This window comes from Acomys russatus, chromosome 28, assembly GCF_903995435.1.
Source record: "Acomys russatus chromosome 28, mAcoRus1.1, whole genome shotgun sequence".
NCBI lineage: Eukaryota > Metazoa > Chordata > Mammalia > Rodentia > Muridae > Acomys > Acomys russatus.
The window spans coordinates 23,815,929-23,833,309 of NC_067164.1; the positions used below are offsets into that span (position 1 = coordinate 23,815,929).

General features: G+C 43.9%; 1 protein-coding gene across 2 annotated transcripts in view; it reads left to right on the forward strand.

Annotated features, from left to right (window-relative positions):
- Gpat3 (glycerol-3-phosphate acyltransferase 3) overlaps positions 1-8,353 on the forward strand; it is a 55,598-nt gene extending 47,245 nt beyond the window's left edge. Inside the window, exons 8-12 of one of the 2 annotated variants that reach the window (XM_051170262.1) lie at positions 475-530; positions 1,093-1,178; positions 1,756-1,884; positions 2,115-2,194; positions 7,057-8,353. In XM_051170262.1, coding sequence (XP_051026219.1) covers positions 475-530; positions 1,093-1,178; positions 1,756-1,884; positions 2,115-2,194; positions 7,057-7,171 — 466 coding nt within the window. In that variant the 3' untranslated portion in view covers positions 7,172-8,353. Of the gene's footprint in view, positions 1-474; positions 531-1,092; positions 1,179-1,755; positions 1,885-2,114; positions 2,441-7,056 lie in introns of those variants that run through there. The other variant, XM_051170261.1, reaches the window with a different exon arrangement.
- The last annotated feature ends 9,028 nt before the right edge of the window (positions 8,354-17,381 follow it).

Genomic DNA, 17,381 nt, shown 5'->3' on the forward strand with positions numbered 1-17,381 from the left:
CTTAGCTATGTAGTGAGTTCAAGGCCAGCCTGAGCTAATGAGACCCCATCACAAGGAAAGCAGGCTGAAGTCACCAAAACCCACTCACTTCAGAAGTAGGAAAAATGAAAATGCATGGATTTCCATCTTCCCCTTGCCCCTTTATCTCATCTCTTCTCTTCTCTTCTCTTCTCTTCTCTTCTCTTCTCTTCTCTCTGTCTCTCTCTGTCTCTTCCCCCCCCTCACCCCCCAGTTTTTCAAGACAGGGTTTCTCTGTATGTATCCCTGGCTGTCCTGGACTCACTATGTAGAACAGGCTGGCCTAGAACTCACAGTGATCCGCCTGCCTCTGCCTCCTGAGTGCTGGGATTAAAGGCATGCACCACCATGCCCGGCTCATACTTCTCCCCTTATGGCTTTCCCCCTTACTGTCATGGACTCTCATCTCTTTATTTTTCAAGATTTTCTCACAGATCCTTTATTCTTTCCTTACAGATTAAGAGAACACATCGCTGATAAGAAAAAGTTACCCATCCTAATTTTCCCTGAAGGTAAGAGCAGCAACTGCTACCATGCTATAGAGGATGGCAACAGGCCACCTGAGAGAAACTAGAACTGTCTCCCCTGTCAGAGGAGGGGATGTCTTTTCATTCCCTGTTTTCTGATGAGTCACAGATGCTATTTGATTTGTAAATTAGTTTTTCCATACTCGTGGCCTGGGACTTTGTAGGTGTTACCATGAAATGTATTGAGATTGCCAAGTGCCGTGATGCAGTTGTTTCTGTTTAATGGCAAAATTTGCAGTTAAGATTGCTCACAGTTTCTCAGTTGTTCTTTAAGCAAGGGCTCACTACAAAGTGGCAGCAAAGCATCCTTCATGGTGTTTTAGATGCTACAGGAAAGCAAGTCCTAGGCACATGAGATGGTTTAGTAGGAAGGGGAGCCTGCAAGCCTGATAGCCTGAATTGCAAGCTGGAAGAAGAGCCAAGACTCTCTTACGCTGTCCTCTGACCTCCAAACACATGCACACACATAAAAATGAAACGATCTCTAAAGCAATTCCCTTTAAAATCTATTTTTAAAACATGACTCCCTTCCTCACTGCTCTGCCAGGTACCTGCATCAACAATACTTCAGTCATGATGTTTAAAAAGGGAAGTTTTGAAATTGGAGGAACCATATATCCAGTGGCAATAAAGGTAAAATTAGAGGTTTTAAAGGCGGGGGGGATTTGATCGTTAATTTTATTTGATATAGCTGCAAATGTAAAGCTAACTCTTGTGTATTCAGCTTCTTTTGCTCTTATATTTTACATTTTGTGCTTAGTCTCTCTAGACACCCAACAGTTGATAGACAGATCACAGATAGATAGATTGATGATATATAGCCACATAGATGGTAGGTAGATACTTAATTACAGAGGTAGACAGACAGCTGACAGGCAGACTGACAGACAGCATGACTGCATGGCAGAGGTTTTATTAGTACTAAGGAAATAGTTGTGGGCAAATCTGATTGGTGGAGTCTCATATTTCAGAGTCATGTAAACAGGTCTCAGTGTAGCACTCTAGGATCTATTTAGCAAAGCAGTTGTCACTAATAGAAGGCATTAGTGAATTGGCCTAGTTTTTGTGAAAAAGATTCTACCAAGTAACGTAAATTCTCTTGGGGTCTCCTACACCTGTTTATCTTACTACCTGAAAACCAGTGATTTGGATGAAAGAGGCCAGCATGGAACTCATCGCTGAAATGTCTTGTCTTTTCTTTTTTTCTCAGTATAACCCACAATTTGGAGATGCATTCTGGAATAGTAGTAAATACAACCTGGTGAGCTACTTGCTTCGAATAATGACCAGCTGGGCCATCGTGTGTGACGTGTGGTACATGCCGCCCATGACCAGAGAGGTACTGCTTAGATACCATCAGTCTTTGATTTATTCAGTCAGAAAAAAGCAAGAAAACTTTTGCCTAAAACCTTGGGTATCTCCACTCCTTCCATCAGGCCTGTCTTCTTTCTTATTAGATGATTGTTTCTTAGTATTGTATTTGGTATTATACAAAACAAATGATTATGAGACACCTTAAGGTGTTTAAAAGCTTCATACTCAAGATGTGTGACTTTTTCGTTCAACCAGGAAGGAGAAGATGCGGTTCAGTTTGCAAACAGGGTTAAATCTGCCATCGCTGTCCAAGGAGGACTGACTGAGCTTTCTTGGTAAGTGACCTCTCAGGAGTAGGCATCTTCTTTTGTAAAAATGGGTATTTAACAAAACTGGACTGGTTAGCTTTAGACTTAGCACAAAGAACTTAGAGGGTTAAGTGAGGTAGAAGCCTTTCCCTCCCGCGTACAGATGGGAGTCTAGGCTGGCGTAAGCGGGAGTCTTTCTTTATTCCTACGCCAACTTCAGGAGGTGCTCCTATTTTATGGCCTGAGATAGCGGTTCCATCTCCACCCAGTGTGCACAGCAAATGGCTGCCTGTGGGGTGGTAGTGGTTAGAAAAAGGACTCACCACAGGAGCCCACACAGGAAACTGCACAAGTCACTTAAACTTGTATCTGTTTGCTCCAAGTCATGGGGTGGCAGTTAGCTGCAGAGAAGACTGGGTAATGCAGTGTCTGCTCTGGATGACTGTGTACTTGGGTAAAATGGGGGTTCTTTTCTTCAGAAGAAGGGAGAGGAAGCTTGCATTGAGGAGCAGGGCTGCTTGGGGTTCACTCTTCTGTAAGTATGTTAGAAAACTTGAAGAAAGAAAGGAAGTGAAATATTGAGGGTGGAAAACAATAGCTTTTGCTTTTGGTCGGGGGAGTCTGAGGAAGGCTTATGCAGGGGTGTGCATTAGTCAGCTTGGGCTGCCACAACACAATACTGTAGACTGGTGTCTCCATAGGGTTTGCTTTCCCCACGTTCCAAAGGTTAGAGGTTTGAGATTAGGATGCTGCACGGCTGGAGCACAGCGAGGCTTCTTCCTGTTTCAGAAGCCTGCTTTCTCCTCTAGCTCACATGACCTTTTCTTTGGTCAAGCATGGAGAGAGAGCAAGCTCTCTAGTGTCTCTTGATGTAAGGGCACTAACCGCACCTGAAGGGCCCCACCCTTTGACCTCATGCAACCCTAATAATGCCCTAAAGTCCTCATTGTCAAATGTCATCACGCTGAGAGTTTGGCTTCAGCTTACACATTTGTGAGGATAGAACTCTTTGGAGTAAAGCAGCGAGCAGCGAGGGTCCACTGTGTCCACCTAGGAGAAGGCCAATCCTTACATGTATATGAGCAAGCTGTCACCAAATAGTCTGTTTTTCAAGTCCATCGAGTTCAATATATTCTCTGTGACTTTTTGGGTGTTTCAAAACACTTTGCATGACGAGCTCAGTTGAGGCGATTGTAGTGATGTTCTAGGACTTGGTTTCTGTGTCACTAGGAACCCAGGACGTCCTCAGCACAGGGCCCTAGGGTTATCTAGGGGTTACGTCTTCAAAGATGAGCCAGCTAGCAGTTTATATTTTATCCAACAGTAGGGCATTTCACTAACATATATTTTGTCCAGTCACCTGCCTTAAAACTAGTTAATTTATACCATCCCAGCCTATTTCTGGCAAACACTGTTTTTTTGAGAGGTCACTAATTTTTATAGCAAAAAGGCCATTTTCAGAAGTTAGTTGTAGAAAATACAAAAATATTTAATAATGTTTATTATTAAATATCTGTAATTATTACAGGGGTATTATCTAACCTGCTTTCAAGATCAATGAAGACGCAGACACCTGTTGTATTTAGAATAGCCTTGTTTTACTTGGGACTGAGCAGATATTAACCCTCTAAACAATCCTTATCACTTCCCAGCCCCCCATCCCAGGCCAGCTGCTTTAATCATTCCTATCTGGCCTACTTCCCTCCATCCCCGCCATCCTGCCACCTCCTTCTCTCCATGCTAACCTATCTCGACATTTTCTTCTTCCCTCTTCCTCATGGTTCCTCTACCCCATGCCTTCGAACCTTAAACTCCACCTGTCTCTCTTCTGCCAAGTCCCAAGGGTCAGCATGGTTTTTTGTTTGTTTGTTTGTTCTTTGATTTTTCAAGACAGGGTTTCTCTGTGTAGCCTTGGCTGTCCTGGACTCACTTTGTAGACCAGGCTGGACTCGAACTCACAGCGGTCTGCCTGGCTCTGCCTCCCAAGTGCTGGGATTAAAGGCGTGCGCCACCACACGCAGCTCAGCATTGTTTATTAATCAATCAACTTTAGGTAGAGCAAGGTTTACACCACAAGGTTACTTGTATGTGAGAATGTGCTCCTCTGAGCAGCAGCTGGATCTTGGGGGCCAGTAGTTAGTATTAGAATACATAACACCGAGCCGGGTGTGGTGGCGCACACCTTTAATCCCAGCACTTGGGAGGCAGAGGCAGGCGGATTGCTGTGAGTTCGAAGCCAGCCTGGTCTACAAAAGTGAGTCCAGGACAGCCAGGACTATAATACAAAGAAACCCTGTTTCAAAAAACTAACTAACTAAATAAATAAACAAAACAAAACAAAACAAAATAGAATACTTAACACCAGACCAACCCCTAACAGTTAATATGCTAATTAACCAAACTTTGGAAATTGATGGGAGAGGAAAGTCGCTGGAAGTTTGTAGGTTAGATGCCAGATGACTCCCTGAGGGTTTTTCTTGGCTGGCAGCAGCTGATTTGCTCTAACCTTCAGGCTAAGATGAACATTTGTATATCATGCAATCTAATCGGCAAGGGTTAAACTGGAACACTGTGACATCATAACTCTCCAGGTTTTCCTGGATAAACACGTCTTAGTGACTCTTCAAGTTCACACGTGTAGCTGCCTTCCTCTTCCCTCTTCTTAAAACCTCTTTTCCTGTGCTTCCACTTCTCTGACACGCCAGCCCTGTTGTCCTATTCTAAAGCTGTTATGAAAAGCACATGGCTGACTCTGAGGGCTCAGACTCAGGGAGGGAAGCAAACTTCTAGAGAGAGACACTTAGCATTTCTGTCAACAGCGACCTTCACCTCTAACCCCAGTATTCAGAGACAGAGGCAGGAGGATTCCTATGAGTTCCAGGCCTTCCTGGGGTGCATAGTGACTTTTAGATCAGCCTGGGCTACAGAGTCTCACAAAAAGAAAACAAACGTTTTAAGTGTTTCCATTTCCTTTTACTGGATTGCATTATTTTTAACTACCTGGAAAAAAGAGCCTTCCTGTTTTTCTGGCTATATTTTTCATTCACTTGATGAGTATGGGTGGTGAGTGAACACATCTAGGCTGATCTTCAAAGATGAATGAGACTGCTGTGATATTTTTATTTCTTTATTTTAGATTTTTTTTTTTTTTTTTTTTTTTTTGCGTCAGGGTTTTTCCCTGACTGTCCTGGAACTCTGTAGACCAGGCTGGCCTCAAATTCAGATCTGCCTGCTTCTACCTCCCAAGAGTTGGAACTAAAGATGGGTGTCACCACGCCTGGCTTTTTGCTGTATGATACTAAGTTGGATAGAACTTTGAAGCCTCTAACGGTGATCACAGCTGGCCTGTTTCCCCCTGGGTGGCTAGGAAGAAGAAACATTCAAAAGCGGTGCCGGGAGGCGTATTGTCCAGTTTGGTTTGGCCCTTAGAAAAAGGGAGGCCTTTCTTCTCCTTCTTCATTTCTCCCTATTCAAGTTTCACGTAAATGCTAAGATTACACAGATAAATTAAAAAAAAAATCATTACTCAAAATTAAACCTATGTTTAACAACTTTATTTTTATTCAAAATCATACTAGTGCAGTATAGACAGCCGGAGGAGCCGTGAGTCTTTGAACTCTCCGTGCCTTTCCTCCTTCACAGGAGAAACCAAATCAGAAGAGCAGGGAGGAGGCGGGGCTACCAGAGACTGCTCCTCCCCATACCATAAGATGCTAAATCATTTGTTCTTAATCTGTGAGTTGCGACCCCCTTGGCAACCTTCTATCTCTAAAACATAATTACATTATGCTTCGTTACAGTGGCAACATTACAGTTATGAAGTGGCAACTAAAATAATTGTATATACTTATGGGTCATAACAGTGGCAACATTACAGTTATGAAGTAGCAACTAAAATAATTGTATATAGTTGTATGTATGTATGTAGATGTTTTAAAGGGTCACAGCATTAGGAAGGTTGAAAGGCACACTGCACTAGGGGCATGAGAACTTGCTTACTTTCTATTGTGACTGTTGAACTTTAGCCCAGTTCTGACAGTGCCAAATAATCATGGGTTACACAGCGAACTCAGTGCCACGAGGACTGGACCTTCATACAGACACCTGCCTGAAGCCAGCGCACCGTTCAGGCTCGGAGAGTCAAGCCTTAAGCACGGCCTCCAACCTGAAAATGGGCCACAGTCCACAGACTGATTTTTCCAGGGCATTGGATATGGGACGTTTCCATGGATAAACCATAGGGTGTGGTCAGGTGCTCAGAATTCTGCTCAGAGCCTCTTTTCACTCAATGAGCTGCCTGGTCAAATGCAGCTTACACTTTTGTTCTTTGTTTTATCTTGAATCTATTTTGGGGTATAAAAACATGAGTTTGAATAAAAATAAAATTGTTAAACATAGGGTTAATTTTGAATAATGATAAAATAATTTATTTTAAGGAAATTTATCTGTGTCTGGTTTTCCTGAGGGAAAACCCTAAGGAAACATCTTAGTTTTAATAATCTTTGTTTCTGTCTAAATATTGAATACAGCAGCTCTAACTTCTGAAACAAAACAGAATGGAAGCTGGGCATGTAGCTTGGCACTAGAGTGCTTGCTTAGCATGCAGAAGGCCCTGGGTTTGATTCCCAGCACCAGAAAAAGCCTGCTTCTTCAGGGGAGAAATGTCACGCAGGTGGTACCAGTCTGAATTTTAACCAAGTGTCACAAAGCATGTGTGTTCTTTGCTCAAGGGAGCATACACTTGGCCATTTGTAGAACCGAGACCAGGATCTGCATTTCCTACTTATATTAAAGTGTCCTGCCACCAGGAGGCATGTGTTGCCATGGGGCCCTGGGTCTTCACTGGCAGAGAGTATCTCTCCTATGTGTGTGTACCTTTCTGTTTGCAGGGATGGAGGGCTGAAGAGAGCAAAGGTGAAGGACGCCTACAAGGAAGAGCAGCAGAAAAATTACAGCAAGATGATTGTGGGCAACGGGTCGTCTCCAGACCTAGAGTTGGACTGAAGTGCTGTGGGCAAACATGGCTTCCTAGAACTGGCCTTTAGAAGTGAAATTTTATACTGTCGTTTCGTTGTGTTGTTGTTGTTGTTGTTTTTGCTTATCTAGTGTTAATCTTTTCTACTGGAAGATTGTGTCTACCTCGTCATGCCAGAGGCAGAACCTACAGGTGCCCTGTGTGACATGTTGGTTATTGTGTTGGCTCGATGCATTGTAAGGCTGATTCTTGTGTCACTGATGATTGAATGAAGGCGTTGTGTGCAAGACAGTGCTTCTAGAGTGCGTTTTGAACTTGTTAATATGATAATTCTCAGAAATGACTCTGAACTCTGATGTTTGATTTCCCTCTCTTTAATCTTTTATTTTTTATTATTGTTATTTTTTTTTTTTAAATTTTTTGAGACAGGGTCTTATTTATGTACCTCAGGCTGGCCTCAAATTCACTGTGTGGCCAAGACTGGCCAGGAACTCTTGACTATCCTGGCTTGACTTCCTGAGTCCTAGCTCCAGGCATGTACTGCTGACTTTCCTATCCCGGTGAGCACACACCACACTGCACTCCCCTTACAGTTACAGTCATAAGGGTGAAAGAAACATGGAGGATTGCTTTTAGGGAAAGGACAAATTTGTGTTCACCTGATCGGAAAGGAATGGAGTGGAGATTATTTTTCCTCCTGTGTGCTGGTTGGTCAGATTCATTTAAGAAGTGCATGGGAGTGCTATTTGTTCCCATAATGCATTGCATCCAGCCACAGTGGGGAAAGCACAGTTAGCTTTTCTTGGTTGTATGCTACAGATCTCCTTTGTCTTATGACTGTTGTTGTTATTGTTATTATTTGTAGCAAAATGAGTTTTTCGAAGGGAAGGAGCCTTAAAAAAATAAAAAAGAACCACACTATCTGCGGGATGAAGGAATGAGCTATGTGGAGCTTGCCTCCTGTCCGCCCCACCCCCACCCTCACAGTAGTGGTCTAGCCTCAGACTTTCCCAGCCTTTTAAGCAGAAAACTAAGTGGTGTAACTACCCTTTCGAAACTGAGCCTTAAGATTTTTAAAGGGGAAACAGGCATTCTCTGAGCCCCATAGCATGAGCGATATTTGATACACTGCATTACCGCTGTGAGCTCTTGAGTAACCCTGTACAAAAATGAACTGTCTTCCTGACAATGAATAAATTTTATATTTTTAAACGAGGAGTTGCATTATTCTTTCCCTGCTTGTTTCCAGTGGACTACGTGGCAGCTAGTTTTATACCAACTGGACACAAAGTAGAGTCATCGCAAAGGAGGGAATCTCTGTTGAGAAAATACCTCCATAAAGTTGGACTGTAAGCAAACCTGTGGGGCATTTTCTTAATTAGTGATGGAGGGAGGGAGGGAGGGCCCAGCCCATCATGGATGGGGCTGCCCCTGGCCAGGTGGTCCTGGGCTCTATAAGAAAGCAGGCTTAGCAAGTCATGAGGAGCAAGCCAGTAAGCAGCGCTCCTCCATGGCTCCTGCTCCCAGGTTCCTGCCCTCACTGCTTTTGATGATGAACTGTTAACTGGAACCGTGAGTGAAATTAACCCTTTCTTGCCCACTTGCTTTTGGTCATGGTGTTGCGTCACAGCAGCAGTAACCCTGACTAAGACAGACCCAGAACGTTAGCCACTGCTCTGTTTTTACCTTGGTCCGAGGAGGCCTAGCTATGTGGATTCTGGCCCTTGGATTCCACTGTAAACAAAGCCCTGGGCTTGGGGTTATTTTGCAGGTCAACTCAGGCAATTACATGTAATTGCCTAGATGGGCAGGCCTGGCTGCACTGCAATCAGCCAGTACTCCTCTGGATGGCTTTGACCCACCCCCACCCCCAAGGAAGCCATGCACCTGGGTTTCTTTCAGGATCGGTGTCTTTCCCTTTCTCCCTGACTCTGTTGTCATTTGAGGTTCTGTTCTCCCTAAAGCCAGGTCAGGGTGATTATGGTAGAATCACATCCAACTGTGCTAAAGTGACCCTTTGTTGTTTGATTTATTTGTTTGTTGTATTTTTTTTCTCAGAAAGAGAGATTCCTGTTGTTGTTTTTTTAACTTTTTAATATTCAGTAAGGCTTGAATTATTAAAGCCATTCCATAAAGCTCTATGTGGACACATATAAAACGCATCTTTCATAGAGCGTATGAGAACAATAACCCTGCCGTTTATGCTAGTCAGCGGACTGCTGCCTCTGCCAGAACCTTCCTCTGAAGGACTTTGATCTACGTTAATTTTTGAGTCTTTGAAGGATGACACTGCTCCTGAAAGTGTGTTTTTGGGACGCTAACGCTGCTCGGATCTGGACCATGCACTTTAGAACTCTCCTGTTGTTGTTTTGAGGCAAAGTCTCTAAGCCCTAGCTGGCCTGGAATTCACTAAAAACTAGGCTGGATTTGAACTTAGAACAGTTTGCCTCTGCCTCTAGAGTAATGGGATTACAGGTGTTCACAACCATGTCTGTCCTGATATTATTTTGATGGAAATTTTTTTGGGGGGACAGGGTCTCATACAATCCAGACTGACCTCAAATTTGCTGTGTGGCCAAGGATGGCCTTGAACTTCTTTTTTCTTTTTAAGGTTCATTTATTTATTATTATGTATTATTATATATACAGTGCTCTGCCTGCATGTACACCTTCAGGCCAGAGGAGGGCATCAGATCACATTATAGATGATTGTGAGCCACCATGTGGTTGGTGGGAATTGAACTCAGGACCTCTGGAAGAGGAGGCAGTGCTCTTAACCACTGAGCCATCTCTCCAGGCCAGACCTTGAGCTTCTTATCCTACCTCAGCCTCCAAGTGTTGGGATTCCAAGCTTGCACCACCATACCTATTTGCTTTTGTTGTTGTTGTCTAGTGTATGTTTTCCTTACCTTGGGTGCTTCCAGTGTGCCCTCACAGTTAGGTGTGGGCATTTGGGAGGCATGTGTATCCTTCCCACTGCATCTTCTCAGGCTGTCCCTGCTTCCATTCGTCCCATTGTGAGGGCATTCAGGTCTGGCATTTGATTAATGTGGTGTATCATCTGTCTAGTGCTGCTATAACGTGATGCCAGGAATTAGTTTCTCACAGTTCCAGAGGTCAGAGGTCTGAGGTGAAAGTTTGAACATGGCTGCTGTCTCATTTGCATGGCTTTTCCCTAGCCTCTGTGTTCTGGTGTGTCTCCATCTCCTTTCTTATAATCCTACAAGTGATAGGAATCTTATAGGACTGAGTTTTATCCTAGTGACTCCTTTAAAGTTGCTGTCTCCAAAAACAATGGCACCTTCAAGTGCCGGAGGTTAGGACCTCAGCCTTGAGTCATAGTGGTGGTGGTGGTGGTGGTGGTGGGTTAACGCACATAAATCAGTCTGTAGAAGGCTAAAGCCTGCTAAACTTTCCTACTGTAAATTTTTTCCTCCTTTCATAATCTTTTGGGAGGCGATATCTGAAACTATTTCAGTACCCATTCTGCAAACTTTTAGCTCATTCATTTCTGCTTTGTGCAATACATTAAAACCCATTGCTAGCATTCCTTATTTTGATGTAGAGTTTGTCTCAGATTTAACTTCTGGAGCTCCCTAGCTTCCCTGTCCTCCTAAAATAACCCATAATCTCAGGTCCCATCCTCGAGGCAGGAGCTGTTCCAAGCTTATTCTGGGCTTTCTCTGCCCCTGACCTCATTAACAATCCCTTCACAAACTTGCTTTCTTTCTGTGGAAAATGGTATTTAGACATCAAAGTTTGTATTATTGTATTTACTGCTTCTGGGGTGTTGTTGTTTTCATAACCCTGTCAGTGGACAGAGCTAGGAAATGTATGTATGTATGTATGTATGTATGTATGTATGTATGTATGTATACATACACACGCCTTGCATCTGTATTTTTGTCTCTATATTTATCTACCTACCTGTCATCTGTCTCTCTATCTCTATTATCCTGTCTGTCTGTCTGTCTATCAATCATCTATCATCCTTCTATCTGTCATCTCTCAGTCATCAGTTCTCTTCATCTTCTTCCCCTACTTGTTTTTTCATTATCTCTTTTAAAAGCACAAGTTCTCCCCTCTATTTCCAGTCCAACATTGCAGGGTACGTTCTAGTTTTTCTACCTTTCTGTGTTTGCAAGTCTCTTCTTCCAGTGAGGAATCTGTTTTCTGCCTCTGATATTTACACATCTGGCAATCTGCCTCATTTCCTTTGCCGCCCTCCCCCTCATAGGCATCTCTCTCCCTCTACTCTGTGTCTGCTCGTACTGGACCCTTCGCCTCCTTTAGTCAGGAGAGGCAGATCATACCTTAGGGGAACCTTCCCTGCAGCCCCCGAGCTCTCTTCCCCCTTCTGGACTGGCCCTTCTCAGTAAGGATGCTCTCATCCCAGTGCGAGGTTCTCAGTCAGAACACTTACTGTAGGTGCGTTGGGAAGGCATGGTCTTTGCCTTTGAGTTTTCCCTCCAGTCTTGAAACTCTTGCCTCTCTGTTCATGGCCTGACCGGTTTCATGGAAAACTATCAAAGGTTTTAGAGTCACGTTTGCAGGCTTCATTTTGGAAATATTTTCGGGACACATTGTCCTGCCTTGTTTTAGTCCATTGTGCTGCATGTAGTTGAATATTGTCTCTCTCTCCTGTGTATTCTTTTTGTTGCCTTGTCACACTATTGGGGAATATCACTTCCTCCCACAGAGGTTGCCACAGGAGCCCTGCCTGCCTGCTTAGGTGATTTCTTCTGGTCCCAGGGTGGAAACACACCCTACGAGCCTCAAGTGCATTCTCTCCCAGAGAGCAGCAGGGATGCCGGGAGACTTGGTTCTTGTGTACTTCTGGGCAATGGCTCAGAGATCCTGAGAGTGATCTTTGCTGCCACCAGGAGAGTACCTTCTGGAAAGGAGGCCAACATGGGTGAAAGGGGAGAGTAAAAGAGAGACATAGTCTGATACTCTTTACTCATCAACACTGGAAGCCAGAGAACCCGCAGGTTTTCCAAGTATATGAAAATCCACTCCCTTGTGCTGGAGAGATGGCTCAGAGGATAAGATCACTGAGTTGAATTCCCAGCAACCACATGGTGGCTCACAATCACCTGTAATGAGATCTGGTGTCCTCTACCGGTGTCCAAAAACACAGGCAGACAGAACACAGTATACATAATAAATAAATAAATCTAAAAAAAAAAAAAAAAAGAAAAAAAAAAGAAAATCCACTTCCTCATTTAATTCAAACAAAAGAGGGCTCACACCATAGGAAGCTGCAAATGGCTTTGTAAATCAACATGTAGAGAGCACACTGTGCACATGCTTGACTGTTATACATACGGTATCAGTTACTTTTCTCACTGCATTGAAAAGAAACACCTACTGGAACAATGGAAGGGAGGACAGGCCTGTTTTGGGCCACAGTTCCAAGGTTACCCTCATCCATTACTGAGAAGCCATGGCTGCCGGGATTTGAGGCAGTGGGTATACACATTGTGTATACAGTCAGGAAACAGGTCGATGAAGGCCTGTATTCAGTTTGTTTCCTCCTTATTTATATGTGTCTTAGTTAGGATTTCTATTGCTGTGATGAAACACCATGACCAAGGCAACTTGGGAGGAAGGGGTTTTTTCACTCACAGTTCAATGTAACACTTCATCATTTAAAGAAGCGAGGACAGAAACTACAGCAGGGCAGGAACCTGGAGGCAGGGACTGATACAGAGGCCATGGAGGGCTCAGCCTGCTTCCTTCCTTCCTTCCTTCCTTCCTTCCTTCCTTCCTTCCTTCCTTCCTTCCTTTCCTTCCTTTTAAATAATTTGATTATTTTTATTTTATGTGCATTAGTGTTTTGCCTGCATTGTGTCTGTGGATGTTGGATCTTGGAGTTACAGACAGTTGTGAGCTGCCATGTGGGTGCTGGGAATTGAACCTGGGTCCTCTGGAAGAGCAGTCAATGCTCTTAAATGCTGAGCCATCTCTCCAGCCCTCAGCCTGCTTTCTTGTAGAAACTAGGACCACCAGCCCAGAGATGGAGCCACCCATGATGGGCGGGGTGGTAATTAAGAAAATGGCTTACAAGCTGGATCTTATGGAGGCGTTTTCTCAACTAAGGTTCTCTCCTTTCAGATAACTAGTTTGTGGGCCAAGTTGACATAAGACTAGCCATCACAGTAGGGGACCAGAGACTAAATAAATGAAATAGTGGTCGCAGTAAGGGTGGGTCATTCCACATTAACAAACCAAGTCTAGCAACTACTCAGCAACACACCCAGAAGTCCGTCTCCTAGGCGATTGTAGACCCTGTTAATATCAACCGTCATACTCTCCTGCACCAGAAGGGCCTTGGCTTTTCTCCTTCTGGTCCTCATTGTCTTTTTCCTTTGCTATAGAGTTGTTGTTGTTTTCTTCAAAAATGCAATCCTCCATAGCTCTCCAAACCATGGACAGGATCTCATACGTCTTACGCTGGCCTCTAGCACAATACATAGCTGAGGAAGACCTTGAACTCTGCTGCCTCCTTCCCATGTGCTGGGGCTTCAGGGATGCACTACCAGACCTGGTTTAGACAATTCAGTACGGCCGATGGATTTGGGGTGGGAGTTAGGGGTGGGGATCTAAATGCCCTGCGCCCATTCTCTCAACTGCTTTGATTCTCTGCAGTGCCTTAGAAACCTGAGAATTCTACAAATCAAAGATTACGCACAGCCTTGGAAGACAGAATATGCAGTTTGTAGGATTCTGGCCCCGCTTTCTTGTGGGACCCCATTTTATCTTTGAAACCACAAAACACCTACTTCAGACTTTGCTGAATATTTAAAGAGTCTAAATATATTCCCCTGGAGTAACTTTTGGGAAATACAAAACTATTAATCTAGCATTAATTCCACTGGGCAAGAATAAGACCACTACCACAGTTTTTGAGCCAAATTTGAAGCACAATTTTATTAAATACTGGCCAGGTCCATACCTGTGATTCCCAGAGAATTGTCACAAATTTAGTCTGGTGCATATAAAGGTAAACCCTACAAGGCTATGTACTTCCCCTCTTCATCCAATCAGGGGCAGGCACACATCCTGACGTACTTCCTGCCTACATACCTCCAGACCACATGTGACCAAGCACATTCTGTGCAGTTGGGGCAGCCAATGTTGCTTACAAAAGTGAAAACATATAACTTGTTATCTTACATGAACAATAGCCTCCAGCATGCCAGGAAGTTATCTGTCCTTGGGCAAATGGGGCTTACAGATGAGAGGCACTTTCATCTTATAGCTCTCTTAAGCGCAGTGTATTGTTAGGGTCCACTCACTGAAGAAAGCTCTCGGACACAAGCAGTATGCAAGCAACAGCGAGCATTTATTCCCAGAGAATTCCAGCATGCTGGGGTCCTTCACTCATACAAAATGGTAACAAACCCTGGTCAAAGACCTTTTTATAGGGAACTAGGAGACTTCTAAGAGGGTGTGCTATCTTCTAATTTGATTGGGTGGACTAAGGAGCAATCACAGGGGGCATACGCCGATAGGCTCAGATCTTTCCTGCACATTGGCTTTCTGAGACCAGGAGCAACCTGTTACATGACTCCAACTGGGATTGGCTGGTACTGGCCAGTGTCTGTATGTGACTTCTATCATGGTCCTTTTTAGCAATGTCTGACCCTCTCAGTATAATAAAATAATTATTCTGTATATGTTAATTAAATTCAGGAAATTATTATGGCAGCAGTTTTCTTTAACCAGCTAGTTCCTCAATGGCTGTCACAGAGAGACTATGATTTATTATTAAGCTGTAGGCACTATACTGGGCAGAGTCTGAGCTACTCTAATCCTGCTTCTGGGAGGCTTCTGCTCCATCAGTCTGTCCTATTGGCCATGTGCTCACTGTCCATCCTGCCCCACGATGACTCTTTTCTCTCACGTTTCCTCTCCTCCTGCCATCTCTTCTCCCTTGGGAACCTAAACTCTGCCTCTCCCTCTTCTTCCCAGTCACAGGCTTCAGCATCTTTATTAGGCAATCAGGGACAATTGGGGAACATTCCTTACATCACATGGGTATAGGAGACGGTTCAACATTCATAACAATGTCCCTGGCAGGACGGTAATCAGATCTCAGGGCACTGAAACCAGCATCTGAAAATACGGTGCACAAGACCCTCCTCCCACAGCACAGTAATTAAAACTTAAAACCGTAACTTTAGCTCTCACACTAGATTAAATACTAACTGAATCAAACTAGACTCTAGACGGGAGGCAACTGTGCCCAGGAGCTTCTGGAAGTTTCCTCCCCGTTGCTGAGAAGGCAGCAGCGGAGGACGACGAGGGCTGCTGTGGCACACAGCTTCTCTGACAGCTGTTGAGCACACTTTCTCTGCTCAGTGCAGGGCATACAGCCAGGAAAAAGTCTCTGAAAACTCTGAGGACTGGAGCAAGACTTTCCAAAGCCTACCTTCCTTTTTTTTTTTTTTTTTTTTATGAGAGGTGACAGAGAGAAACAAACATTCTGGGGTCCTGAGTACTTCTCACTGCTGACTCAGCCCCTAAAGCCTGAGACACTTTTTACACTCGGCAGCAAACCTAAGCGTTTGTTTGAGCTGTAGAGCCATTATGCTGGCCTGGGACACACCACTTCTCGTAGCTGAACGTACAAGGAATAACGCACTCGAACAGAAACTCAAAGGGACCTTCGTCGCAGGAATGGAAGGTTCCACAGTACTGTTATTTTCCTCTCGGGGAGCAGAGGAGGCAGGTGTATTAGCATCACGTGTTTCAGAAGTCCCATTCCTGTTCTCAGAAAGAATTTAACTTTACAGAGCCACTCAGAATCCGAGAGGAATGAGCCATGGTGCCCTTAAATTAAAAAGAGGTAAGGAGCAAGGGTCTGGAGGGATGGTTCAGTGGGTACAACTACTTGCTGCTTAGTCATGAGGATGAGAGTTTGATCCCAGCAACTCTGTGACAAACCGGTTTCACCATGTTCTGGCCTCTGCACGCATGTGTCCATTCATAGACGTATAAATACATAAAAGAGTATTTTAAAGTGATGAGAGGAAGAAAAAAAAAGTTCACATTCTCACAGTGCCCTAGGAATTGGTCTGGATTAAATAAAAGCCTTTTGGCCGTGTCTTTAACCTTTCCCCTCTATTCTCTTTATTTTTCTTCTATTTATAGTATGACTCCTTCAGCACATGTCTGGCTCATGTTCCTTGTGCTCCATTCGTTGCTATTTTAAACACTGTGCGGAGGTCGCCTTGAGATACAGTCATGTGTCTCGACAGCAAAAAACACTCGGCTAAGAAAGGCACACTGCTCACTGACGTGATGTCCAAATTAGAATTTTTTTTTTTAAAGAGTAGTTCCCACCCCCCCGCCCCCGCAAGTAGCTCTATGAATTCTTCTCAGATATCTTTTTAGAACAAGAAGCATTTATTTCCTAGTACTGATCTCATTTCTTTTTGACGTGGCCTTGTCAAACAGTTGGTTACATCATTAAAAGGAAATTCAGTTTCGTAGACCATGAGTAAGTCAAAACCCCAAAGCCAAACTTCAAATTCTACTAAGAAAGTAAGTGGTGCCATGTCAGAAGTTGCAAGGACTGCTACATGCCCACTCCTTTAAATTTCTTATCTTCTCTGAAACTTCTTTTCTGAATTTCTTTTTAATTTCTGTATTCGCTTTACAGCCTGACTGCTGAAATTTCTTTCAAGTGATGATTTAAAAGAAAAATTGTACTAATAAATCTTATTCTTTGAAAGTTATGTCCATGTATATAATATATTCTGGTCACTTTTCCCCCATTACCTCCTGCTCACCTCTGCCAGCCTTTCTACAACCTCCGCCCTTCCCCCCCCAACAAATCTTGTTCCCATAGCCCTGGCTCTTTTTTTGTTTTTATGTTCTATGAGTTTAGCTCTACCTGTGTGACTATGTGTTTGCAAATATCCAGTGGGGATCTGGTGGAACACACATTGGATACTATATCTTTCTCCTCCCAGAGTGTGTTCATTGGTCACAGTTCAGCAGGAAGTGGGGAGGTCCCATGAGCTCCCTCTCCATCTGTAGCTGCCTGTTGGTCGGGACAGTCTTATGTAGGTAGGCCCAGTGCCAGTAACCGAGGTGGTGTGGCTTCATGATTGCCATGGCTAAGTGGTGTTTATCTTACAACTGTTGCGTCCCTTCTGCTCCCTTGCATACATATGGTCTCCGGGCCTTCAGGGCCTGGCATAAATGTCTTGTTCAGGGCTGAACCAT